Source organism: Monodon monoceros, unplaced genomic scaffold, assembly GCF_005190385.1.
Source record: "Monodon monoceros isolate NGI ecotype Baffin Bay Population unplaced genomic scaffold, NGI_Narwhal_1 Super_Scaffold_3, whole genome shotgun sequence".
Classification (NCBI taxonomy): domain Eukaryota; kingdom Metazoa; phylum Chordata; class Mammalia; order Artiodactyla; family Monodontidae; genus Monodon; species Monodon monoceros.
The window spans coordinates 101,439,695-101,466,828 of record NW_021703780.1 but is presented as its reverse complement, the minus strand read 5'-3'; the positions used below and the strand labels follow the sequence as shown (position 1 = coordinate 101,466,828).

The 27,134-nt window shown below is 58.6% G+C and overlaps 2 protein-coding genes across 5 annotated transcripts in view; one reads left to right on the top strand and one right to left on the bottom strand.

Annotated features, from left to right (window-relative positions):
* Window positions 1-5,419, top strand: part of ABTB1 (ankyrin repeat and BTB domain containing 1) — a 6,901-nt gene extending 1,482 nt beyond the window's left edge. The window contains exons 2-12 of one of the 3 annotated variants that reach the window (XM_029243291.1): window positions 233-295; window positions 385-440; window positions 1,313-1,457; window positions 1,562-1,721; window positions 1,820-1,865; window positions 2,128-2,223; window positions 2,317-2,435; window positions 2,692-2,787; window positions 2,889-3,056; window positions 3,826-4,026; window positions 4,092-5,419. In XM_029243291.1, coding sequence (XP_029099124.1) covers window positions 233-295; window positions 385-440; window positions 1,313-1,457; window positions 1,562-1,721; window positions 1,820-1,865; window positions 2,128-2,223; window positions 2,317-2,435; window positions 2,692-2,787; window positions 2,889-3,056; window positions 3,826-4,026; window positions 4,092-4,298 — 1,357 coding nt within the window. In that variant the 3' untranslated portion in view covers window positions 4,299-5,419. Of the gene's footprint in view, window positions 1-232; window positions 296-384; window positions 441-1,312; window positions 1,458-1,561; window positions 1,722-1,819; window positions 1,866-2,004; window positions 2,230-2,316; window positions 2,436-2,691; window positions 2,788-2,888; window positions 3,057-3,825; window positions 4,027-4,091 lie in introns of all 3 variants that reach the window. The other 2 variants (XM_029243290.1, XM_029243289.1) reach the window with 2 other exon arrangements.
* Window positions 5,420-14,196: 8,777 nt separating this feature from the next.
* The window catches only part of MGLL (monoglyceride lipase), a 101,415-nt gene continuing 88,477 nt past the window's right edge, over window positions 14,197-27,134 (bottom strand). Inside the window, exons 7-8 of one of the 2 annotated variants that reach the window (XM_029241777.1) lie at window positions 16,461-16,676; window positions 14,197-14,465 (exon numbers count right to left, since the gene is read on the bottom strand). In XM_029241777.1, the coding sequence (XP_029097610.1) occupies window positions 14,340-14,465; window positions 16,461-16,676 (342 nt within the window). In that variant the 3' untranslated portion in view covers window positions 14,197-14,339. The remainder of the gene's footprint in view (window positions 14,466-16,460; window positions 16,677-27,134) is intronic. The other variant, XM_029241776.1, reaches the window with a different exon arrangement.

Here is a 27,134-nt window from a genome sequence, read left to right as displayed (position 1 = left end):
CCTCCCTCCCTCCCTCAAGCCTTCAGCCCAGATGCTCAGCCTCTTCAGCTCTGGGGCCTCTGACGCCCAGGGGCTCCCACATCCACACTCTTTCGTGGTTCCTTTGCCTTAAATGCCTGTCCTGCTCTGGTCTCTGCCCTCACTTGGGGAGGCTTTCCTCCTTCCCCTTCCGCAGGTCTCCTCTCCAGACCCCAAACCCATCCTGACCCAGGCTCTGACCTCCCCTGCCCAGGTACCTGCTGGAGCAGCGAGACGTGGAGGTGAATGTGCGGGACAAGTGGGACAGCACCCCCTTGTGAGTGCCGGCGGGGGGCAGGGGGGTGGGTAGGGTGGGCGGGGCCTGCAGGCCTGACAGCGCCCCTGCCCCGCCCATCTCCCTCTCAGGTACTATGCCTGCCTCTGTGGACACGAAGAGCTGGTGCTCTACCTGCTAGCCAACGGTGAGTGCGCAGGGCAGGGCTGGGTGGGGCGGTGGACGCGGGCTGTGCCCAAGGGCCCTGGCATCCCCTCTCAGTCCCGCACGCCGTCAGCAAGTGCCCTTAGCTCTGCCCTCAGAGCCAGTTCTCCTCTCAGCTCCGCAGCCCCGGGTCAGCGTCTCCCTGCGGCTGCCCCTCCCTGTCCTCTACCGTGTGTTGTTGTCCTTGCCACAGTGGGCATGCCCCACGGCCAGTGTGACCCGCTTCCTGGCCTGAGTGGCTTCCCCGCTGTGTTTCCCATGAGCTAGAGAACCTGGCCTGCCCTGAGCTGCTCCGTGAGGAGCGTTGCTCCCCCTCCCGCCCCGGCCAGCCCTCTGCTGCCTCCCCACGTGCCCCTCAGGGCCTTTGCACTTGCTGTTCCCTTTGCTCAGAAGGCCTTTCCCAGGTCTTGGCATGGCTCTCACTCATTTCAGGTCTCTGCACCTTGTCTCTGCCACAGTGACCTTCCACAGCCTCTCCTGTGGCAGCTGCCACCAGTGTCACCCTTCGTCTTGCTTAGCTTTTTTTTCAGAGCACCTGACGTCATTTGCTAACCTGTGTATGTCTTTCTGCCCCAGGAACCTCAGTTAGGTGAGGACGGGGACTCTTCTGCCTAGGGTGTGTCCCCAGACCGCCAGTGCACAGATTAGGGCCGGCCTCCAAGCCGTCTGTTTTGTGTGGTGTGTGGCGTGTGCCTGGGCCCCGGCGGGGAGGATGCTGGGGCACGAGCAGGCCCAGGGCAACTCGGGCCCCGTAGGTGGGGTGGGGAGGGGAGATGCGCCTCTCCCCCAGGCCCCTCCCCAGCTGTGGCGGGCAGCCCCATGGCCCTGCAGACTGGGCAGCCCTGCTGTCCCCAGGAGCCCGCTGCGAGGCCAACACCTTCGATGGGGAGCGCTGTCTCTACGGGGCCCAGAGTGAGGCCATCCGCCGGGCCCTGCGTGACTACAAGCAGGTGACGGCCTCCTACCGGCGGCGGGACTACTACTACAGCTGCCTGCTGCGGTGAGACTGAGCACGAGACAGCCCTGCACAGGGGCTCCGCGGTGGGCGCGGCCGGTGTGGGGCTGAGGGGCGGCACTGCTCAGCACCCCCTCCTCTGCCCCCAGCCTCCTGGAACAGGGCATCCACAGCGACGTGGCCTTCTTAGTGCACGGCAAGTCCTTCCGGGCACATCGCTGCGTCCTGGGTGCTCGCAGCACCTACTTCGCACACATGCTCGACACCAAATGGAAGGGCAAGAGTGTCGTGGTCCTCAGGCACCCTCTGGTGCGTCCCTCCCAGGGATGGGGAGGGCAGAGGGTGAGCAGGGAATTTGTGTTGAGCGGCTGTCTCTGACCTTGTCTCCCTGCGGTCTCTGCCTACAGATCAACCCCGTGGCCTTTGGGGCCCTTCTGCAGTACCTGTACACAGGTGAGCCCTGGGTCTGGGTAGGGAGGGGCTGCAGCACACCCAGACGTGGCTTTGGCGCCACTTTTTCTCTCCTGGGGCTCATCCCCTGGGGTGCAGGGTGGTTCCAGCTGCCTCCTGGGCTGGCTTTTCCCACCCACAGAGGAGCCCTTCTCGTCTGTCCCGGGTCCTGTAGAACTCGGGTGGTGGGCCGAGGCACGGCCGCGGGGCATCCGAGGGCCCCCTCAGGCTCTGAGCCTCCCCCCAGCCCTGCACCCATACCCAGGCTGCCTGGACGTCGGCGTGGAGCATGTCGGCGACTGTGAGCGTCTGGCCAAGCAGTGCCAGCTGTGGGACCTGCTCGGCGACCTGGAGGCCAAGTGTGAGTGTGCGTGTCCAGGCCTTGGGGCCCGGGGCCTCAGGCAGCAGCTGGCAGGCCGCCCGGCTCCCTGAAGCTGCATTCTCCCCTCCACAGTGGCTTCCAAGCCAGGCACGTGTGTGAAGGTGCTGACCATTGAGCCCCCCCAGGCAGACCCCCGGTTGCGGGAGGACCTGGCCCTGCTGGCTGACTGTGCCCTGCCCCCCGAGCTCCGGGTAAGCGCACCCGCCTGGGCTGGGCTTGTAGGTAGGGGGCGTGTCTGGGGTGGGGATGGGGATGCGGTTTAAACCTAGAGCCCAGTTGCTGCCCTTTTCTGAGCTGGCCTGCTTGCTTTAGTTGTCGTGTATCTAAGTCAACACACGGGGCAGCGGTCGTCCTCCAGGATGAGCTACAACAGGCTCTTGGCCGGAGCCGGCTGCTCTCCCATCTCCTGCCTGCTCTGATGGCACCTGCTCTGCTGTCCCCCGCCAGGGTGATCTTGGCGAGCTGCCCTTCCCTTGCGACGGCTTCAGCAGCTGTCCTGATGTCTGCTTCCGAGTGGACGGTTACAGCTTCCTCTGTCACAAGGTACTAAGTTTTTTCTCTCCGGACCCCCACCCCTGCCTTAAGCCCTGGGCCAGCTCCTCCAGGCACAAGTCTTGGCCCACCCTGAGCCCAGCCTCCCACAGGCCTTCTTCTGTGGCCGCAGCGATTACTTCCGGGCCCTGCTGGATGACCACTTCCGAGAGAACGAGGAGCTGGAGGCGTCAGGCGGCCTCCTGGCCATCACCCTGCACGACATCTCGCCTGCCGTCTTCACCCACGTGCTGTACTACATCTACAGTGACCACACCGAGGTGTGTGTGCTGGGCAGGGGTTGGGGGAGCTACACAGGCCATGTCACCACAGGGCTTAGAAGAAGCGCCCAGGTCCGGACTGGCTCTGAGAGGCCTGTTCTCCATGAGGCTGGAGTGTGGGTCCTGTGTGAACTTTTCTATCAGGTGGAGGGGCCCTGGTTCCAGGGCAGGAATGAGTGACAAGACTCATGGCATGAGCACCTGGCACTTGGAGAGACAGTGTAGCCATCTGAGGTCCCCAAGTTTTCCATCCAGGGGGTGGGCGGGGACAGTCACCCTGAATTCCTGCAACAGTGGGGATGCGTTGGGGTCACCACAGGGCCCTTTGGCTGCCCCGAGGCAGCTGCCCCAGGTGAGGAGGCGGCAGGTGTGCGCTGCTTGCGTGCGCGCGTGTGTGCTGGTCACTAGTAATATGGTGACTGAGGAAGGGGGTTTGTTTCTTGTTTCTCTGCGGTGAGTGCCCAGGGCAGGGTTAGCACACTTCCTCCCAGAAGGGGTCAGTGGGCTGTAGGGTCCCTGTCACAGCTGCTCCCAGCTGCTCCCGGAGAACGGGGTGACGGCCAAGCAGGTGCCCCCGCCTGGACTGGGTGAAAGTTGCACCCAGCTTCCCTCGTCCTCTGGAGGCCGTGCCTGCCACAGCAGGTGGGAAACACGGGCTCTGGCTGCGGGGCTCGGGACAGAGCTGGCCTGCAACGTGAGCCCCTGGCTTGGCCCGTGGACCCCATTCTTAAGTCTCGGGTGCCCTTCCTCACCTCCGTTCTTTTCGCAGCTGCCTCCCGAGTTGGCCTACGACGTGCTGAGTGTGGCCGACATGTACCTGTTGCCAGGCCTGAAGCAGCTGTGTGGCCGTGGCCTGGCCCAGCTGCTGGACGAGGACAGCGTGGTGGGCGTGTGGCGCGTGGCCAAGCTGTTTGGCCTGGCGCGCCTGGAGGACCAGTGCACGAAGTACATGGCCAAGGTCATCGAGAAGGTGAGCGTGGGCCCGGGGTGGCTGAGGGTGGGCGGTGGGCGTGCCCTGAGCCGGCCTATCCGCAGCTGCTGGAGCGGGAGGACTTCGTGGAGGCGGTGAAGGAGGAGGCTGCGGCCGTGACGGCCCGGCAGGAGACGGACTCCATCCCGCTGGTGGACGACATCCGCTTCCACTTGGGCAGCGCCGCGCAGACGTGCAGCGCCATGGAGCAGGCAGAGCGGCAGCTGCGGGCACTGGAGGACCTGCTGGCGTCCGTCGGCCTGGACTGCTGAGGGCTGTGCGCCGCGTGGTCTGTGAGCTTGGGGCGTCACCGCGCCGGCAGGCGCTCGGCGGGGCTCCCCTCCTCTTTGGGCCTTGGGGACCCCGGGGAGGGGTACCTTGGGATGAGGCCTCTCCCGCAGCACAAACTAGCCCCAAGGCCCTGGGGCTGGGCACCACTCAGGGAAACCTGGCAGGCCGTTTCTTAGGGCCTCCGTCCCCTGTCCCACCTGCTCCTGGCCCCTCCTGGCATATTTTCCTGGGCGGAGGTGGACAATAAAGCTTGAATTCACTGGGGGAGCCTGTGTACCAGGGACAGGGTCGGGGGAGCTTGGGTCAGGGCCCCGCATCTGTGGGTCTGAGTAGGCAGCCCTTCTGATGACCAGACTCCCCTTGGGGACAGGGTTTTCCCCTTGGCCCTGGGAGGTTTCGCGGGGCCAGAGGTGTTTGCCCTCAGGTGAGCTAAGGCGGGGCTTCTGAGCTCGCTTCCTGAGCAACTGCTGCTCATACGGCTCGCCGTGGGCCTCAGCCCAGCCCAGCCTGGCTCCCTCCACCTGCCTCAGCCACTGGCTGTGGTGCGTATCAGTCCAGGGGGTGCTGAGGAGGGAAGCCACTGTTTTTCCCTCAGCCCAGGGCCTGCTTCGAAGTGAACACTGTTGAATCAGAATTTCCATACATTTTACTGGAAAATATTACATGCATTCTATTCCATCACAAGATCTCATTGGGAAAAACAGATCAACTGTTAACAGAGTAAGCAAAAACAGAAAAGAAAAACAGCTTGTACATAAAGTGGAGTGTAAGGGCAGAAGAGGGCCTGCCGGCGGGGCAGGGGCCACAAGCCGACCGACCGTGCTCTGCCGAGTCCTGGGGGACTGGAGCAAAAGACAACCAGGAATCGTGTTTTGAAATGTCAGTATTTAGTTTATCATTAATTTTGATTTAAAAGTAAAGTATTACATTAAAATATTGCTTATTTTTAATGACTACGATTTTTGGTGCACCCTTGTGTGCCTGAGGGGAGTGCCTCACTTGCCTCGCCCTAGTCCTGGCCCTTACCCAAAGATAGATATACGTTTTTTTAACCCATCCTATAATAATCTTCCTACCTGCAAAAAAAAAAAAAAAAAAAAAAGGCATGCATATGTTCGCTCCTCTACCTGGAAAACTCCTACATAGCTTTCAGTGTCCACCTCAATGCGGCAGAGTGAGGAGGGGTGAGGGTGCCGTCACAAAGTTAGGAGTGCTTGCCAGGGCGAGGGGCAGCCTTAATTCCTGGAGCACTCTACTAGCATAAAAATTTCTCACTTTGGTAAAAGTCTGAAGCACAGCCTCAGGCAGGGACTTCTGAAGGGAGGGGCCCTGGAGCCAGGAAGCTGCTCTCAGGCACTCCAGCCCCCCACCTCCCCTGCCAGTGGCTTAGTTCTCGGAGTCCCATCAGCACCCTGCACCTGGGTGGTCACCACCTGCACCTCGGGGAGGCAGCAGCTGTCTTGCACGTGGGCCGGGGACCTGGGCTAGAGCACATCAGAGCCCCCGCATCCTTATCGGTCTAAGTGGGAGCAGTACTACCAACCACCAAACCTGGAGTGAGAGACGGGGTCCTGAGGAGGCACCAGCAGCCCACTGAACCTCGACATGAACTCACCTCTTTCCTGGAAGATGGAACACGAGCAATTCTGGGCACACGGTGTAGCCCCTTCTTACCCATGGAGTCGTGGAGATGGACACTCGTGTACTCCTGATTCCTCGGCCCTTGAGGTAGTTGTCACCCAGCCTCCACGGTAGCCGTCTCCTGCCAGCTCGGCCCCACTTGGGGCCCTGCCTCACCTCCAGCTCACTCTCACCTGCCCTGTGGGCATCTTCCAGGTGGATACTGAGCCCAGGTCTCCCCTCCTGGAAAGCCTGGGGTGCATGCCTGGTTCCTGGGCACAGCCTGCTGTCTTTCTCAGCTCTGTGCCCTTCCTTTGCTGTGGGCACCTGGCTCATTTACCAGCTTCCCTGCCTTGAGCCGTGGCCACGCCACCAGGTCCTAGATGTGAGCAGAAACGGCAGATGAGGTCTCTGGTTTTGTCCTTGCAAAGCTCACCCTGCCCCTCTCCTTTCTTCTCTCCCAGTGGGCTGGGATGAGGATGCTGTGGCAGGAGCAGCCACCTTGGTCCACGGGCCGGAAGCCACACACTCAGGGCAGTGAGTGGGAGAGCAGCTGCTGCTCCCACCCAGCCTCCACCTGGCCACGGCTGTGTCCTCTACCCCAGGCTCCAGACACCCTCCGGTCAGGGCGGGTGGCTCCCCGCTGTGGCTGGTCCTAGCACTGCACCCCCCACCGCAGGCTCCCCCCACGCACCATCCCGGGTGGGGTGCTGCTGCTGCTGGAGATCTCCGTCCCTGAATCCCAGTCCTGGGACCAACCTGTGCTCCCTCCCCATCTACCCCGAGCCCCTCGGACACGCCCCTCTCATGCTCACCTCGTGCTCTCCCCCGCTGGGCCGGCCTGGCGCTCCATCGTCCCTCTTCCTGCCCCACCAAGATGAGGCAAGCTGTGTCACCCCGTCCTGGATCTGGGGGCAGCCCCAAGACCATGGGGCACCTGCCACGTGATGGCCCTCAGCAGGAGTCTGTGCTCCATGGGTGCTCCCAGGAGGCAGGAACAGCCCAGAGAGGACACTGCCCACAGTCAACCCCTTGAGGCTTGGGCTGTAGGAGGAGTGCAGGCCTCGGGAGGGGGCCGTCCTTCAGGTCTGCATTCCACCCAGGGGGCCTCTGCACAGGGGACGGCCAGCTCTGGCCACCCCGTGGGACCTATCCCAAAGTGACTGAAAATTCCATCACAAGTCATCTCAGGAGAGCAGCTCACCTCCTCTCACGAGCACACCAACATCACAACCACCTGCAGAACCATCCACGGAAAAGACCAAACCCCACCAGAAAGTATCTTCCATAGCTAAAGACATGAGGAAGGAACGACGACGGGACAGCAGGAGTCCCTGACCCCCAGATGGGTGACCCACACACGAGAATAACGACCCTGCAGAGGCTCCCCCCGAGGAGTGAGAGCTCTGAGCCCCACGTCAGGCTCCCCAGCCCGGGGGTCTGGCACCGGGAGCCCCCAGAGCATCTGACTGTGAAGACAGCGGGCCTTGACTGCAGGGGCCCCACAGGACGAGGGAGCAGAGACCCCACTCCTAAAGGGCCGCACAAAACCTCACACGCACCAGAACCCAGGGCAGAAGCAGTAATTTGATGGGAGCCTGGGCCAGACCTACCTGCTGTTCTTGGAGGGTCTCCTGCAGAGGTGGGGGGCGGCTGAGGCTCACCCTGGGGACACAGACGCCGGTGGCAGATACACTGGGGGACATTCGGCCCGTGAACACAGCTGCTGTGCTGCTGGGCTGACATCTTGGCCTGTGAGCGCCAAGACCAAGCACCACCCAACAGCCTGCAGGTCCAGCGCTGGGAGCCTTGGGCCAAACAGCCCCCTGGGGGACAGAGCCCCACCCGTCAGCTGACAGGCTGCCTTGGGACCTGCTGGGCTCACAGCCCCCTGGGACACGGCCCTGCCCACCAGACGGCGCAGCTCCACCCACCAGTGGGCAGGCACCTGCCCTACCCTCCAGGGAGCCTGCTCAGGCCGCTAGACCAGCCTTGCCCAGCAGGGGGCAGACACCAGACCAAGAAAACCACAGCCCTAAAACTGGACGACTATATGTAAAACAATGAAATTACTGTAAGTCCCCTACATACAAACTTTCAAGTTGCGAACGAAATATGTGTTCCACTAACGTCAGGCGTGAGTGAAATTGCAGCTCGCTCTCCGTCTCCTATTGCTGACGATCCTTCAGCTCTACCGTCTCCCACCCCCTCTCCCTCCTCAGTAACTCTTCTTGTCCGTTCCCTTGATGCCAGTATCCCAGCTGTTGCACTACTGTACTTTTCCAGGTGCTGTAAGATCAAAAATGTCCAGGGCTTCCCTGGTGGCGCAGCGGTTGGGAGTCCGCCTGCCGATGCAGGGGACGCGGGTTCGTGCCCCGGTCCGGGAAGATCCCACATGCCGCGGAAAGGCTGGGCCCGTGAGCCATGGCCGCTGAGCATGCGCGTCCGGAGCCTGTGCTCCGCAACGGGAGAGGCCACGACAGTGAGAGGCCCGCGTACCGCCAAAAAAAAAAAAAAAAAAAAGGAAATGTTTTATTTTTTGTGTTTATGTATTATTTGTGTGAAAAGCATTATAAACCTATTACAGTACAGTACATAGCCCATTGTGTTAGCTGGGTACCTAGGCTAACTTTGTTGGACTTATAAACAAACGACTTACGAACGCGCTCTCGGAACAGAACTCATTCCTATGTAGGGGACTTACTTTAGAACACCCTCTAACACCATACACAAAACAAACTCAAAATGGATTAAAGACCTAAATGTAAGGCTGGATAGCATGGAACTCTCACAGGAAAACATAGGCAGAACACTATGACGTAAATCGCAGCAAGATCTCTTGCAATCCACCTCCTAGAGTAATAGAAATAAAAACAAAAGTAAACAAAGGGGACCTAAATAAACTTAAAAGCTTTTGCACAGCAAAGGAAACCGTAAAAGACAACCCACAGAATGTGAGAAAATACTGGCAAACAAAGCAGCCGACAAGGGATTAATCTCCAAAACATATCAGCTCATGCAGTTCAATATCAAAAAACCAAACAACCCCATCAAAAAAATAGGCAAATGATCTAGACAGATATTTCTCCAAAGAAGACATACAGATGGCCAAGAGGCACATGAAAAGATGCTCAACATCGCTAATTATTAGAGAAATGCAAATCAAAACTACAATGAGATATCACCTCACACCCGTCAGAATGGCCATCATCAAAAAGTAGGAACAACAAATGCTGGAGAGGGTGTGGAGAAAAGGGAACCCTCTTGCACTGTTGGTGGGAATGTAAATTGATACAGCCACTATGGAGAACGGTATGGAGGTTCCTTACAAAACTAAAAATAGAGCTACCATATGACCCAGCAATCCCACTCTTGGGCACATATCCAGAGAAAACCATAATTTGAAAGGATACATGCACCCCAGTGCTCACTGCAGCACTGTTTACAGTAGCCAGGACATGGAAACAACCTAAGTGTCCATCGACAGAGGAACGGATAAAGAAGGCGTGGTACAGATACACGACGGACTATTGCTCAGCCATAAAAAAGAATGAAATAGCGCCACCTGCAGCACCACGGAGGGACCCAGGGATGGTCCTACTGAGTGAGTCAGACAGAGAAAGACACACGCCATATGATATCACTTGTGTGTGAGATCTAAAAGAAAAAAAAGATACAAATGAACTTACTTACAAAACAGACACACAGACTTAGGAAACAAACTTACGGTTACCAAAGGGGAAACGTGGGGGCAGAGGAGAGAGAAATTAAGAGTTTGGGATTAACATATACACACTACTATATATAATAGGTAATAAATAAGGACCTGCTGTATGGCACAGGGAACTCTGCTCAATACTCTGTAATGACCTATGTGGGAAAAGAATCTGAGGAACAGTGTATATATACAACTGAATCACTCAGCTGTGCACCGGACTGAAACTAACACATTATAAATCAACTATACTCCAATATAAAATTAAAATTAAATTAAAAAAAAGAAAAGAAAAGCACAGTCCTGCAGCTTGTGGACCCAGCCTGCCCAGAGCAGGCCAGATCCGCCCTGGGACCAGCTGGGCCCCGGCCCTGCCCACTGGCAGGTCACCACAGGCTTCAGGACACCCTGGACCCCAGACCCAACTGTGTCAGGAACCGCTCCCCCACCGGCCATCCAACACCAGCTCTGGGACCCCTGGGCCCGGCTCCGCCTGCCAGTAGACCGGCACTAACCCCAGGACCTGGCCTCACCCGCCAGTGGGTGGGCAGCATCCCAGGGTCTCCTGGACCCCGACTGTGCCCACCAGGGAGCCAGCACTAGCCTGGGGTCCCCTAGGATTCCACAACCCGCCGCCTCGTGACCAGACCCCGCTAACCAGCAGCCAGCGGCATCCACACGTGGCAAGGCCTGGCGACCAGCCAGGCCAGGGGCCGACCAGGCCCACCAGACGCCCCACGCGGTCAGCCCCCTGCCGCAGAAGGGCTCACGCAGCCCCCCAGAGCATGCAGCTTGGGTGACGAGAGGCGAGAGCACCGCTGGGACACACAGGACGCCTCCTACAGAGGCCCCCTCTCCAAGGTCGAGAAACGTCACTAACAGACATAAAATACAAATAGCAACTCAGACAAACCGAGGGGGCAGAGGAACATGTTCCAGACGAAGGAAAAGATAAAGCCCGGAAGAACTAAGTGACGTGGAGCTGGGCGACCTGCCCGAGGAAGAGTCCAGAGCAGCGATCCTAAGGATGGTCCAGGAACTCGGGAGGAGAACGATGCCCAGAAAGATTGAGGATTTCAAGCCAGCAACAGCAGAACATTAAACCCAAGGGGGCCCTTGGAGGTGTGGCCTGGGTGAGGGCACGGGCGCCCACCAAGAAGTGGGCCCTGCGCCTATAACCCCAGTTCCAGGCTCCAGCCTGGCCCAGAGAGAGCACTGGCCCCCCACCCCCTCCTCCCTGGACAGATATTTACCGGGGACCCCTGGAAACCACACAGAGGTCTGACGCGAGGACCCAGCTCCCGCAGCTCAGCTCCGGTGGGGGGACAGGGCTATCGAGGGTCCACAGAATGCGGTCGAGTCAGATGGCAGTGGCTGTGCTGCAGGAGGGGTGGTGGGGGCCAGGGAGTGGGTAGCTCCACACAGGGTGGTGGGAAGGCTCCACAGAGAGGCTGGCGTGTGGCCACGGGCCCAGGGCCTGCAGGCTTGGGAGGGCCGTGGCCACCTCTGCATGAAATGGGACCACGAGGGTTGGAGTGGGAAGGGCCACCGCCTGACTCGTTGAACACCCGCTCTGGTCGCTATGTGGGAAAAGACCAATGGGACACAAGTCGGGAGATGGGGCACCCGGAGGAGGCTGCTGTGGCCACCGGCAGGAGGGGACAGTGACTGCCCTGGGGCCAGTGGGGCCAGAGGGAGATGGTCTGCCTGGACAGACAGGCAGCCGACAGCCTCTGCTTCTGGGTCAGGCGCAGGGGGGACGGAGGGAGGGGTGCAGGCAGCCGCCCGAGCTGGGGTCTCCTGCGCTCAGGTGGGCGAGGCAGAGGTGCAGCCACGGGGGAGGAGATCAGAACTTATTTCTAAATTGTCAGAAGTTACGTGGGACTGTGGAGGAGGGTCAGCCGTGGAGCCCAGAACTGGGGCGGCCCAGCCCCTGGTGGCAGCGGTGGCCGCGTCTGTACGAGAAAGCCGGTGTGCAGTCTGCTCCGCAAGAGGGACGGTCAGGTCCGCATACTGGGGTTTATCAGGGGACCGGCCCAGACCCCCAGTGCAGCCTCGCAAAGGGCCGCTGGTCTCTCCGCAAGGGACGTTGCAGTCAGATCACACAGGCAGGCAGACGACACCATCAGAAAACATGTGGTTTATTAGGGTTAGCTGTGGCAGACGTTGGTGCGTTAATAGTTCTAATACAAGGGTCCCCACTAACAGCTTACGTGTAGGAAGGTGGCTGAGCGGCAGCAATGACAATAACCAGTAAATTGCTTATGATCCTAACAGGTTGATGCCAGCAGTTGGTGAAGGAAAGAGCAGGAGGGCGGGGCCCTGCAGGGAGTTTCCAGAGCTCTCATCACAAGCCCCAGGGCCCCCAAGAGCCAAGGGGAAGCTGGGGTCACCACCCCCCATCCCAGCAAAGGAATGGGCCCTGGCGGGGTTGGGACCTCCAGTGGCTGCAGGTGGCATCTTTTCCTAGAGATTTTTTCAGGCGTGAAACCACTTCGTGTGGCCCAGCATGGCCTCTGAGTTACAGGGCGGTACCGAGTTCACAGGCGTGCTTGGGCCCAGTGTCCCGAGTAATATGTCCATTCTCCCAGGCGTGGTTTGGATAGGCTGCATGTCCAGGGCCCCTCTGTGGCCTCTGTCCTCCTGTTACCTCGAGCCCAGGCCGTGTGTGACCTCGCTTCCTTTCCAAACCCAGCTCCCCTGCACCACGGCGATGGCATGGCGGTGGTGCTCCAGGTATGGGCACGGAGCTGCCAACATGGAGGGTGACCCCAGTTCAAGACTTGCTTGGTGCAGCAAGGACGGGAGGGTGCTCCCTGGGGGCCTCCAGACGCTGCTACCTGCACCCCTGACTCAGCAGGTGGACGTACCCTGTGTCCCCTCCCAGATGAGGAAACAGTCCTGGTTTCAAATAACTTTTTTCTTTTAAATATGGGCGATTCTTTAACCAGATCTGTAAAGGTGACTGAATATGCCTCTATAAGAGCTTTCAAATAAATAAATTCATGCATCGAAAGATTACTGGTCAAACCACGTGCCTGGTATTTAATCTGGGATATGGCCTTGCCATGGCATGCTTCTGGGAGGTGGGGGGCGGGCTGTGACCTGCAGGCGGGACGGCTGGGCGTCTGGGGTTTGTGGGTGGAGTTTCTGCCGTTCCTTAGCCCGAGAGCGGGAACTTTCTCACGGCTGCCCAGCTGGGCAGGTGGGGCTGACCTCTCTTTGCATTTTCTACATGTTTTTCTCCTCCAAAGAGAAGCCAGAGGAATAAGACGTGGCGATGAAGCCGCTCTCTGTTGGGACCCAGGTGCCATCCCCCGGGGCTGGGTGCCTGGGCGCCTCTCCCTCCCAAGGGGCAGGGCCAGCAGGACACGCACCAAGGCCCCCGCCAGCTGACGGTCGCTGGGGTGAGCAGCTCGGGGGCCCTTGGAGGTGGACCGAGAAGCAGACCTGGAAGAACACGGCACACGTGGGGCATCAGCTCCCAGCGCTGGAGGGGGAGGGGAGTGGGGAGTCCTGCCCCCAGCCTCCGCGTCAGGCAGGGAAGCCTTGGGGTGGCAGGACCGCACCTCCCCCAAGGTTCCACGCCCCGGCGGCTCCATCCCCGCCACGGCCACATCTGCAGGTGGGGCCTCAAGACCTGACAGTGAGTCCCATTTCAAAGTCAAAGTACCCCCCGGGTGGGTGGTGACCCCGTTTACTTCTGGCGCAGTTGAGGGCCAAGGGGTGGGGGGCTGTGGGTTTGGCACCGAGAAAGGCAGCGGGGCTGCTGTGGCCTCAGGCCTGCAGCCGTGGGCAGGGCCACCGCGTGGGGAGCTTCTCCGGCCACCAGAGGTAGCTGTGCTGCCAGCACCGAGGCTCCCAGGGCGGCTGTGGCCCGGCAGGCGGGAACTGGGACAGGCGTGTCCCGCACGGGGCTCCTAGGCCCGCCCCCCGGGGCTGCACAGGGCTGTCGGGCATCCATGCCTTCAAGCCCCCTGGTTCCCACCACCCCCCCGGCTCTGCTTCAGAACAGACGCTATACACACGAGCCACTCCATCTCCAACACAACCATCCTCTGAGCCCCAGGTAACGCTCGTCAGCGACGAACAGCCGCCCTGACGTGCCCCGCGGAGGGAAGGGGGCGAGGGTGCCTCTTCTGGGCCAAGCCCCACCTGCCCCACAGCCCACCCCGGGCTCCCGGCGGACAAGGAGCTGACGTGGGTCACGGGGGGACATGTGCTGAGGAAGTGCAGGCATGTTCTGGGCCGCGGCGGCGCCAGTCTGCCGGGGAAGTGGATGCCGCCCCGCATCCGGCGGCCAGAGGGGGGGCCCTAGCCGAGGCAGTGAGGGCGGGGCGCGGGGTGGCGGGAGGGGACCCCTCCAGTTATTGCAGCGGGGGTCCTGGGACCCTGCGGAGCAGGAGAGGCCGGGCAGGGCTCTGCGGCCTAAGGCCTTCCAGCACATTCTCTGGGAAGTGCTGTGACCTCCTATTTTTGCATAAAGTGTCCACCACTTAAGGCAGATCCAGTGGCGGACGGCCTGATGTGCGACAAGACTGTCTTTTCTTTTTTTTAGTAAATTGTGCTAGGGATTCCTCCAATTTGTGATTTTTGTTTGTTTGTTGGCAAGCCACATCTAAGAAGCCAGCTCCTGCCCTTCCTCTGCCTGCTTCCCCGACTGTGGCCCGACGGCTGGCCAGGGCACTCAGGGCGGGGACCCCGTTCCTGCCGCCGCTGTCCTTTGAGAGACCCACGTGTTTATCTCGCGGAAGACGGAGCTGGTCACTTCAGGAAGCTCTTTGTGGAGGATGTGGTAGGCACCTTCGTAAATCTGCAATTAGGAAAGACAGGAAGTCACGGCTACCGCGAGTGACGTGTGGGCAAGGCGGCCGGGCAGCGGATGGAGAGGACCCCGTCTCCACGCACCCACGCCTGGTCAGCAGGTGGTGCTGCAAACAGCTGGAAAGGTCCCAACATGTTCATCAGATCCTTTCTTGAACCACTGTCCCCTCTCCACGCCACTCCCCCTCCAGCCTTGCCCCACCTGCGCCTCCTCTCCTCCCTGTGGGACCCCAGCCTGACCCGGCTGACCCTCACTCCTACCCGCCCACGGCGGTGGTCCTGACACCAGCTCCACGGCCCTCACATAGCGGTGGCCGGGGATCACTTGCACTCTCGTAGGACTTGGCTTCTCAGCATCATTCAAAAGCTGACCAGGGGAACCTTCTAGAAACACCTTCCTCCGTGGTTCCCACAGCTCTCGACCCTCCTGGTCTTGTTGCCGCCTCTGGGTCAAGGCTGCAGCACGCCACCCTCCTGAGCTGCAGGCTGGGGCGGCCGAGGCGGGGTTGGGCCTCTTTCCGCCTCTCCCCAGGAGCCCCGTCCAGGCCCCTGGCTGTAAAAGCCACCCGTGCGCCAATGACTCAGAACCTGTGTCTCCAGCCAGACCCCCCCTGAGCTCTCCATGTGTCTAACCACCTGCCTACTTGCCATTTCAGCGATTCCTAACAGCTATCTCCAAGCTTGTTTGTTTGTTTCTTCAAACTGTAATACACATCATATAACATGAAATTTACCATCTTAACCACTTCTGAGTGTACGGCTCAGTGGTGTTAAGTATCTCTGCGCGCGGTGCCATATTCTCATCCTCCACAACTGAACCCTGTCCCCGTTACAGCGCCCTCCTCCCAGCCCTTGGAAACACCACCCTACTTTCTTTTCTTTTTCTTTTTTCGGCTGCGCCACTCGGCTTGCGAGATCTTAGTTCCCTGCCCAGGGCCCCAGCAGTGAAAGTGCGGAGCCCTAACCATTGGACCGCCAGGGAAGTCCCTCTACTTTCTATTTCTATGAGCTTTGACTACTTTGCATATGTCATGTGCGTGGAATCACGCACTATTTGGCCTTCTGTGACCGGCTCATTTCGCTGAGCACAGCCTCCTCCAGGCTCATCCGTGTGGCAACGGGCGTCAGAACTTCCCCCTTTTCGAGGTTGGAAAACACCCCCTTGCCTGGATGGACCACCTCCCCTCAGTGGGCACCGGGGCTGCATCCACCTCTTGGCCGCCGTGAACATGAGGTGGAAATATCTCTTCGAGACCCTGATTTCAGTTCTTTTTCTGAATTTCAACTCTCTCTTGGGTGTGCCAATGTGGGACTTGCGGCTGGGACCACCTCCCGCCGTGATGGGAGCGGCTTTCCTTCCCCTCCTTCCTCCTGCTGTTCGTCCGGGCCTCCCTCTGGCAGGGGTGTTGGGCCAGGGGCTGCCACTCTTAGCCGCGACGGAGGGGCGCTGGACAGTGCAGACACGTGAGAGCCTTTGTAGCACAGCGCGCTGGGGCAAGCGGTGCAGCAGGCTCGGGGCAGAGAGCCGAGCGCCAGTCCCGGCACCCATGCAGCAGGTGTGGCACCTGCGGGGAGCTGCCGCGTTCCCTATAACCTAGCGGGAGGTGGCCCTCTACCGGGGCGTCCACTCGGCCGTGCCCAAGCTGGGGCGGCACTGTCCAGGGACACGTCTGTTCGCGCGTGTGCCCTGGGGTGGCGGTCTGCCCAGCCGAGCACGCAGAGCCACCTTCAGGCCCCGCTGCCACGTGGCAGGGACACAGCCGGTGCGCGCCTGCTCTCCCCACCCTCCAGCCAGCGGTCTTCCCGGTTCAGCCAGACACCCGGGAACTGCTCCACCTGGAACAGCATTTTCCATCCTGCTGTGCGTGACACGCCTAACGCTCTCTGAGGAGGACGACCTTTTCTGCCCGGAGGCCAGCTGCGGACGTGCCTCCCCGGGGGCCAGGCCAGCCCTAAACCAAGGGGACGTGGGGCAGCTGCTCACCTTGAGCGTCTTGTCCTGGCTCTTGGCGGACTCCATGAGCAGGTAGGCACCCCTGCTGTCGCACAGGCGGTCGGCAGAGCCCTGCAGCAGCAGGAAGGGCAGGGTCAGCTTGGGCAGCGCCCGCTCCACCCTCGACACGGCGTTGAGCAGCTGGGTGCCGAAGCACACCTTCAGGCCTGCGCGGCAGATGAGGGGGTCCGTGTTGTAGATGTCCACCTGCGGGAGGAGAGAGACAGGGGCCCGTCAGGCCCTCGCGGTCCCTCCTGCTCTGGCTCTGAAGAGCCGACCCCGGTGGCGGGCCTGGGGTGGGGACCCCCAGTCAGTCTGGCCGTGCTGCCCCTGCTTCCAGCCTGCTCTGTGACCCCCCCCCACCCACGCCTGTGCCCTGGGACGGTTTCAGTATCAAGCTGTGGGTTTTCTTCACGTGAGCGGCATCGTATGTTCGCTTTGATGAGTTCACACAGGAACAGCTCAGAAGATGTTTTGGTGTCAGTCTGAGTGGATTCTGTTTTCTCTAAGTCTGTCTGTCCTGACACAGTGTCCCCTGGTTGAAGAGGGTGAGGGGCACCCACGACTGCCGGGTCACAGGGCTGTGTGTGCGGGAACGAGGCCAGGGAAAGGCTTGGGCAGGACACCCCTGCGGGCTGCAGGACGTGGCTCCAGCAGGCTGCCTGCCAGCCTGAGAGGCAGGTCTGCTGTCCCCCTGCGCCTGTGGACGTGGCTGCCCCTCTGCCGGACGTGCGCAGCGGCCGGGCCTGCCCTCCTCAGCCGTCAGCCTGCCGGGACCTCCTCTGACACTGGCCTCGCCTGCAGCCGAGGATCTGACCATTCCCTTTGCGGGGCTACCCGGGCCCCGTCCTTGACTTTCTGGCTTCACTCCTCTTGCCCCAAGGGGACAGTGAGTGGCCTGCTTGCTGTGAGCTGAGACGGGACACATGCCCACAGAACTCTCTGGACCAGGTCGGGGCCGTGACACCTCTTCCCTCACCTCTCTTTTCAAGAGCTGTGTGGTGTCAGGAGGGGTGAGGGAACAGAGGGTCAGCTGCCCGCGAGGAGGCTTGAGTGTCCACTGTGTCTCCATCTGACTCTCGGGCGGGGGCCGCGTCTCCCTGTGACAACTCCCCGGCAGGGTCTCATCCAGGGTCCCAGATCCACTTGGAGAGGGACAGGCCGTCCCAGGTGCCCGCACCACCCTGATTCTTCCGGAGCAGGCGAGCCAGACCACTTGGGAAAAGCCACACGAGATGAATGAGCCCCTTACTGCAGCGGAGACGGCGGGCCTCCCGCGGGGCCGGGCCACCAGTCTGGGGGCCGAGAACACGGGAGCGACAGGGGCTCCTTCAGGGTCTGCAAGGAGGGCTGCTCGGGAAGAGGCGGCGGGGCCAGAGAGCCCTGGCTGCCAGGTGTCCCGGTGAACGAACGCCCAGGGCCAGGGCCCACGAGGTCACCTCCTTCCTGAGCGGCCTGGCGCCTGCCCTGCTGACGGCCATGAAGCCCCGCAGGAAGTCAGCTCCGGGTTAACTGCTCTGACAGCCCAGGTGGCTTCCCACTCTTGGCTCTTTTCCCACGACTGGAGCACGTAGGCGCTGTGTACACAATGGTCCATTCTAGACCAGGGAGGAGCCGCCAGCTGTGTCGGGGAAAGGGCAGGCCCCTGTGCCAGCCACCACCGCACGGGGGGGCAGAGGGGCAGCCGGGAAGGCAGGGCAGGGACCGGGAAGGCAGGGCAGGGACCGCCTCCTCTCAGGGAAACAGGCTTAGAAGTCCAAACCCTCCCCTAAGGTAACCAGCCCCGCCCAACCCCAGGGCCTTTGCCTTCTGAGGGCTTAAGACCTAAATCCACCAAAAGTTCTCCTAGTGGGGGAGGGTCGTGTCCTGTCCCCCAGGCAGGACAGCGTTCTCCCTCCCAGCCCAAGCCAGGCCCGGAGCACCCCGTCAGCAGCCTGAGGCCATTCAAAACCAAAGACCGAACAGTCGGTGCCAAAGATCACTTACTGTGGGATTCCATCTCCACGACATTCTTAAAAGGACAAACCGGGGGCTTCCCTGGTGGCGCAGTGGTTAAGAATCCGCCTGCCAGTGCAGGGGACACGGGTTCGAGCCCTGGTCTGGGAGGATCCCACGTGCCGCGGAGCAACCAACCTCGCTCGCCACAACTACTGAGCCTGTGCTCTAGACCCCTTGAGCCACAACTACTGAGCCTGTGTACCACAACTACTGAAGCCCGCGAGCCTAGAGCCCATACTCTGCAACAAGAGAAGCCACTGCAATGAGAAGCCCGCGCACCGCAACGAAGAGTAGCCCCCACTTGCCACAACTAGAGAAAGCCCGCGCGCAGCAACAAAGACCCAACACAGCCAAAAATAAATAAATAAATTTATATTTTAAAAAAAGGACAGGGCTTCCCTGGTGGTGCAGTGGTTGAGAGTCCGCCTGCCGACGCAGGGGACACGGGTTTGTGCCCCGGTCCAGGAAGATCCCACATGCCGTGGAGCGGCTGGACACGTGAGCCATGGCCACTGAGCCTGCGCGTCCGCAGCCTGTTGCTCTGCAACGGGAGAGGCCACAACAGTGAAAGGCCCGCGTATCGCAAAAAAAATAAATAAATAAAAGGACAAATCAGAGAAATGTAGACCAGACGAGTGGTAGTCAGGCTTGAGGGCGTGGGGCTACAAAATGGCAACATGGGGTCTTTGTGGGGACGACCTGACACCCCCGAGGGTATCCTGGTCGCCATAACCCTGTGGTTTTGCAAGATGTCAGCTCTGAGGCAAACTGGGCAAGGCACACAGCTCCTGTGAGTTATTTCTCACAACTGCACGTGAATCAGAGGTCTCAAAGCACAAGTATAGTTAAAAGCACAACAAGGACTCGGTCTCTGGCGATCTCTCTTGCCCCCCTAGCCCCCATTTCTGGAGCACAGCCGCGAAGACATCAGCTGGAGGCTGTGGACCCAGGTCCAAGCCAGGGCATCTTTGCTCCAGGTGACCAACCTCTGGGGGTGTGTCCACCGGCTGAGACGTGACGTCTTTTCTCTTGGGGGGAAACCCTGTGAGGAAGACCACCCAGCCCTGACGTTTCCCAGCTGTGTGACGTGGGCAAGGCTCTTCTCTCTGGGATGCAGTTTGCTGATCTGTGGAATGGGGGTGACGGTGGTCATGCCCCGGAGGACGCCGGGCGTCTGGATGGGATGTGCGCCCACAGCGAGGCTAATGCCGTGCGGCTGCCTGACCCCAGCGCGGGGCAGCGAGGTGGGGCGCCACACTGCTCAGCCTGGGTTGCCCATCAAGGAAGGGTCCTCTTCCGAGCCCCAGCCTCTTCTGGCACCTTCCCTGTTGGGGGGGTCTGAGGGCTCTCAGCAAGGTTGACTTGACAGCTGGGAACAAGCCAACTGGGGCGCCTGCCTTTTTTTTTTTTTGCGATACGCGGGCCTCTCACTGTTGTGGCCTCTCCCGGCGCGGAGCACAGGCTCTGGACGCAGGCCCAGCGGCCATGGCTCACGGGCCCAGGGAACCACTGCGCCACCAGGGAAGCCTGGGCCTGCCTTTTGAAAAAGCTTCGCCCTGAAGCACAGGAAGCAACCCACAGTTGGGAGCGATCTTAAACTTCTGGTTGAGCAAAATCCAGGAATCACCCCCCACCCCCGCCCAGTCAGATCTCTTGACCTCTTTTTTGAAAAGCTGTTCTGGGATAGACTCAAAATTAGATTTTTAATTGGAACAGTATTAAAAATAACTAGCCCTGAGCCCTCACCTCTGTGCCAGGTGCTGTGCTGAGTGCTTTACATGTACTTGCTCCTCAAGTCTCTGCAGGACCCCTACGCAGGGACTGTCATTATTATCCATTTTACACATGAGGAGACTGAGGCTCAGAAAGGCTGGGTGACTCACCCAACGTCACACAGCAAGTAAGGGACAGAGCCAGGATGAGAACAAGGCAGTCGGGCCCCACCATCAGCATTCCCAACCTCTCACCACGCTGCGCTACGTGTTTAGACAGGGGGAAGTCAAGATGAGTCCTGTGGGCTCAAGCGGCCAGGGGGCGTGGAGTTGCAGGGAACCAGCACGCCCCAGGAGAGAAACGGGTGCGTCCCTGGTGAGTACTGTAGCATGCTGCCACCCTCACGGACTGCCACGGGGTGGGGGGGCCTCTGAGCACAGGTGAGTGTCCTGCCCACGTGATTTCACACTTCCCAGAGAGGCCCAGCCCAGCAGGCCCAACCTCCTGCGTTCCCTCCCAGGCACCTACAGACATGTCTGCAGCTGGTCTTCCTGACCCTCCTTCCAGCCCATCCCCTCCCTCTGCCTACGGAAACCTCATCTTCCACCTGCTTCAGGGCCACCTGGGATTCCCATCTCCTTCCTCCGATGTTTCCATCTCTCTTAATCCACCCATTTTCACCCCAGGGAAATCAGATAGCCTGCCCCAGCATACTGGAGAGAGCAGGGCAACTCTACCCAAGTGTCCTCTGGAGCCAGAAACCTGTGGGAACCCGAAGATGAACTGGCAGGTCTTTGCAGAGGCCATGTCTTCGCCCCCGCCTTGGTCTTGAACGGCAGGACTGCTACAGAGGGAGCTGGACAAGAGAAAACCTCTCCTAGGCCTCGCCTCCGGACTTTTTGTTGGAAAGCTCAAGCTTCCCCCCAACCACCCTGCCTCTTTATCCGCTGTTAACAGACCCATGATGTGACCCCGAACACGGGGCCTGGTCCGAAGCGCGAGTAACACAGTGTCTGTTGACCTGACGTGCCGCCTGCAGGGTGGGGAGGGGACATAAGGGTCCTGCCTGATTCCACAGAGTCTCCCCAGCACGGCCGACTGAAGCAAGCCCTGTTTACTGAGGCCCAAGTTCCCGCTATGACCCCAACCCCGGAGCAGGCGCCCCGCCCTGGGGGACTGAAATTCCTGAGCCAGACCAGAGGAGAGCCGCCAGAAGTAAGGACCTGCAGTTCCACTTTGGACAGAAAGAGGACTAATCGGGATTAGCCTACATGTATACACTGCCACGGATCAAGGGCGTGTGAATCACCGAACATCTTTTCCCGAGAAGTGCTTTTTGCTACTAAAGCTTGAACTCCTGTTCACCCTCGTACCTGCTTTTTGAGCCCTGAGGTGGGCCGGCAGGTCAGGCCCTGGGCAGGTGGGTGCAAGCGGTTTGCTCAAACCCACCACAGGGCACTGGAACCAGAAGTGATGCAGAGGGTCACCTTGCTTGTGCCTTGGGAGTGGTGGTCCCTGCGGTGTGACCCTGGAACCAGACACAGGTCCTGAGTGGTCACCGAGGGAAGGGAAAAAGCAGACCCACGTTCTGCACCCAATCACACGGGCCACGGCCACCTTTTCACAGGCCCAGGGATAGAATAAATAATAAGAGAAACAAGAAAGAATCACTGGGGTCTTGCAGGACCATGTTCACAACTGCTGGTCACAAAACAGCAAGATCGCGTGGTCTCATGTCTTGGAATCAAAAGTTGGTCACAACTGAGGAAATCAGAACATGGACCAGATGGTGAGAGGCAGTGAAAGGAGTGATGATGACAGGGAATTACTGTTACTTTCCCAAAGTGTGATGACAGAATGGCTTGTGAGTGAATGTCCTTATTCTGGGTCCTTCCTCTTGGGCAGCACATGCTGAAGTACGACCACAGGGTCTGCAACTTATTTCCTTTCAAAAGTTTCAGGGGACTTCCCTGGCGGTCCAGTGGGTAAGACTCCGCGCTCCCGATGCAGGGGGCCTGGGTTCAATCCCCGGTCTGGGAACTAGATCCCGCATGCATGCCGCAACTAAGAGTTCACATGCCACAACTAAGAAGCCTGCATGCTGCAACGAAGATCCCTCGTACTGCCACTAAGACCCGGCGAAGCCAAAATCAATAAACAAACAAACAAACATAAAAAAAAAGTTTCAGCCAAAACAATGCATCTACTTTATGGCATTGGATTTGGCAATAATTTCTTGAATATGACACCAAAAGCACAGGCAACAAAAGAAAAAAATAGATAACCTGGACTACGTTAAAATGAAAACCTTCTGTTCATCAAAGAACACTATCACAGAATGGGAGAAAACATTTACAAACAATGTACCTAGATAAGGGGTTATTATCCAGACTATATAAAGAACTCCTACAACTCAACAACAGCAAACCTGATTAAAAAATGGACAAAGTACTTGAATAGACATTTCTCCAAAGAAGATATATCAATACAAGTGGCCAATAAAGCATGTGAAAAGATGCTCAATATCACTAATCATTAGGGAAATGCATATCAAAACGACCTGGCAACCCCTCTTCTAAGTATAAACCCAAAAGAATGGAAAGCAGGGTTTTGAAAAGATACTTGCGCACCCATGTTCACGGCAGTGTTATTCACAAGAGCCAAGAAGCGGAAGCGACCCAGTGTCCACTGAGGATGAATGAATTAACAAAACATGGTCTATACAGACCATGGAATATTGTTCAGCCTTAAAAAGGAAGGAGATTCTGACACCTGCTACCACATGGATGAACCCTGAGGACATTATGCTCAGTGACATAAGCTGGTCATGAAAGGACAAACACTGAGGTCCCTCGAGGAGTCAGCTTCCCGGGGGGGAGGGGCTGGGGGGGCTGGGGAGCTGGTGTTCAGTGGGGAAGAGCTTCAGTTTGGGAAGATGAGAAAGTTCTGAAGATGACGGTGGTGACGGATGAACAACGTGAACGTATTTAATCCCACTGAACTGTACACTTAAAACTGGTTAAGATGGCAAATTTTATATTCTGTATATTTTAGCACAATAAATCGCAAAATATTTAAAACATATGTCCATGTTGATATTCCGTATTTAAGCACAGATAAAGAAAGTGCGGCAGAGTGCTTCCAATCGGTGAATTATGGGGAGGGGTATACAGGTGTATGCTATACCACTATGTCGGCCTTTCTGCAGATTTGAAATTTTCCACAATTAAAATTGGAGGGAAAGCTCCAATTTGAATTATGGAAATTAACCTCTCCTCTCCCCACAGTCTCGGCTTTCATGTCATTTTTATCCCCTTGTCAGGAGGAGCCACGCATCCCCTGGGCAGGTTTGGGGCAGGAGACCCCCGTGGTCAGACTGCACTGTCTGGGGCTCATATCGGGCTTGGCCAGTATCCCAAGCCTTGGCAAGTCTGTGGCATCCTATCCGCACGTAAATGGGCCTCCAACCCTCATCTCCCGGCCTGCTGCGAGGTCACTGGTGGTACCTCTGAGACTGTGGTGGGTGAGCCCTGCCCGGCCTGCAGCTGCTTTCTTGCTGGACCCGTGAAGGTACCTGGGAGAGAGGCAGGGCAGGGGGTGCCTCGTTTTGTCTGGGGCCTGGCTGGCAGCTGGAACTGCCCCTGACAGGCTATCCACAGAGGCCCTGGCTTTTCTGCTGCCACTACAGCTGCTGACCTCAGGGACCCGCCTCTCTCGAGCTCGGAGCTGTTTCTGCCAGAGTCCCGGGGGAAGGAAGGCTGGGAGGCAGGGGTAGATCAACGGACTCTATGCAGGGCACCGGCCTGAGCTAGGCCCGCTCACACGCTCCCTCGCCGGCCACCTCACACGGAGGCCCACGCCAAGAGATGTTCCCATGGCTCCTTTTTTTTTTTTAAGACGTCAGTAAATTATCAGCTACCCGAAATAGACAGGTCTTCTGTGGCGATACGAACGATGAATGATGGCGAGTCACAGAATAAGATCAGCTAAGCAAGCAGGTTATACTGGAAAGTAATAACCGGCTCTCAGAGGGGCTCGTGGGAGGCTGTGTCCTGGGGGCAGCATGGGAGGCTCAGCCTATCTTTAGCCTTGGTTACGATGAGTCAAACGCCTCGGCATGGCCGAGCCTTCCCAGAGCGGCCTCCCAGTCGTGTGGGCAGAAGACACGCAGGCAACAGGGCAACAGTGGCCTGACCCCTGAGGCAGGCACACCGCAAATACTGGGTGGGGGTCTGGAGCGGAACCCACCACAGAAATGAAAGGGAGCAGAGCTGGCCCCTTCTCAGCTCCCTGGGTGCCCGGAACTCACCATATGGCCAGCAGGCATGAATGTAAACCAGCCAGGAGACGCTTGGAGGGCGTCCCAGCATAGTTACAGAGAACAGAGACTCGGTTCTAGAAGACAAACTGCCCCAATATATAAACAGTGGACGTTCCCAGCAGAAGACCTGGACACGGGGCCAGGGGATGGGGCCTGGAAGGGAAGCAGGGTACCTGTCTGTGAGCGGTCGGAGGGTCATCGATGGTGTGCAGGGGGCGTCAGGAGCTCCTCAGCACCTCCCCCTCACACCTCCCCCTCCGGTGGCCTTGGCCGGAGAACTATTTAGAACATTCAAGGCTTTTCAGAGTGGGAGGGATTCATCACATTCCGAAAAACCCGTGGTTGAGGGTGGAATGATTAGTATGTCAGTACAGTACGCCAATGTGCTGACTGGGGACTCTAACTGTGCAGACAAACACAACAAAGGCCGAGCAGCCACTTGCTTGTTCCCAGGATTTCAGTTCCAGGAGCACTTCAGAACTAAGGCTCGGACATGAGAGACCTAGGCTCAAATCCTTACTTAGTAGCTGTGTGTCCCTGGATAAGTGACTTGCCCTCTCTGGGCCTAAGTTTCCACAAATGCAAATACTGATGTTAAGACTGACTTCCCGGAGCTGTGGACGGGGAGACGGAGGGGCGCGACACGGTGCACTGGGTGGTGCTGAGCCAACGCCAGGTATTTCTGCCTTTACTCCTACGTGGCGGGAGCCTGTGTGTCTGAGGGCTCGCTTCTGTGACGTGAGGGTGTCATGCTGGCAGTCCTGGCTGCCACATCAAGCCCCAAACAAACGTCCTGCTTCCCCAGAGACACAGCCGACTTCCGAATGCCCCCGGGAGCCCACCAGGCCCCCCGCATCCCAGCCTGCAGCCCCTTCCCCCAGGTCCCACTTCAGTAAGCTTGTGAAGCAAATGGTTCTTTTCCTCCTGAGGCTTTTATAGCTGCAGGACTCCAGGGGAAATGTCTCGGCTAAAGTGGGCCTTAAGACACCCGGTGTTGGATCTGGGAGGTGCCTCTTCTGAACACATTTTCCCCCTCGGCATTGCTATTTTTAACGCTCAGCAGAATGTTGAAAGGGCGACTCAGAGAGAAGGCAGGAGAGGGGCTCATTCTCCATGCCAAGGACTGGAAGCTCCTGCTTCCTATTTATTCCAGCCCGAGTCCACCCTCCGAGTCTTCCCAGCAGGGAAATTCATGAGTGCTTCTGAAGAATCACCCCGCTTACCCGACCCGTCAGAAACCTGATACAGGCCGGTGTGCCACCATGGATGGGGGCGGGGATGAGCGCACAAGGGGAGGCTGCATGCTGGGTATTCGCCCAGACTCTGCTGTTTTCATAAGGCCTCCAGTGAAATTTCCATTATTTCAAAAAGGAGATAAAAGCTCTGAAATTTGCTACTTTCAAACAATGAGGGCTCGGAATCATCTCATTACCTTTCTTTCCTTCCCTTTTGCCCACGTAGTTTCAGGTGGTGAGATAAACAATTCGGATTTGCACCTCGATGTTTCCTCTCAAAGGGAGGTCCCTCCTCCAGCCCACTGCTGTCCTAGCACAGCTGCCACACAGATCAGTGGTTTTTCTGGAAACTGCACGTTTGAGCCAGAGCCATTATTTGGCCTCAGCAGGTGGAGGAGGCCCTGCCCACACGACTCCCCTCACAAGCGATCCTGCACACAGAGCGATGGTCTCCAGCCGCGGGCCGTGTGGACCAGTAATTACAAAGCAGGAGAGAGAGCTTCACGCTTGTATGTACTAGCTGGGAGGAGGCGTCCGAGTGGAGACCTTTGAATCAAAGGCTTCGGGTCCCAGCTCTGCCCCTGACTGGCTGTGTAACCTCGGACAAATTACGTAACCTCCGAGCTTCGGTTTCCTCACCTCGGAAATGGGGTTAATATTGATCTCACTCATGTCATGACTGGCTTCGGTCTTTCTGGGTCCTAACACTGTGCCTTCTCACCACACAGATCTGCCTTTTGGAATGAAAATCTTCTTCCTTTATTCAAATATTCTTGACCCTGGTGGGTCAAATTTGGCCCCAGGACACAGCTTTGGGAGTTACTGCTTTTAAAATTAGACTGGGGACTTCCCCGGCGGTCCAGTGGCTAAGACTCTGCGCTCCCAATGCAGGGGGCGGGGGGCACGGGTTCGATCCCTGGTCAGGGAACTAGATCCCGGATGCCGCAACTAAAGATCCTGCGTGCTGCAACTAAGACCTGGCGCAGCCAAATAAATAAATATTTTTAAAAATTGATTAAATTAAAATTCAAATGGAATGTGGACGACTGGGCGGACTGGCCCACCTCAGGCTCCCCGCACAGGGCTCACACAAGCCAGATTCATAAACAGCCGGCCCTCGGAGGCCTGGGTTTTGACCCCTGATCGGGAATGTCCCTTCCTACACGTTAGGCACGATCCCCGTTTAGTTGCCTGCTCTCTGAGTGGCTCAAAGGGCCGGAGGCCATATTTTATAACGAAGCCAGAGTCCGACCGCTCAAGCCCCAAGGAAGCGGGGGAGGCCACTGGGGTGCCGGGCACCTGCTCCACTTTCCAGGGTCCGTGGGCAGCCAGCAACTCCCTGGTTTCAACCTCCTGACACAAGATGGGAGCTGAGGCAGGAGAGCAGCACAGTGATGT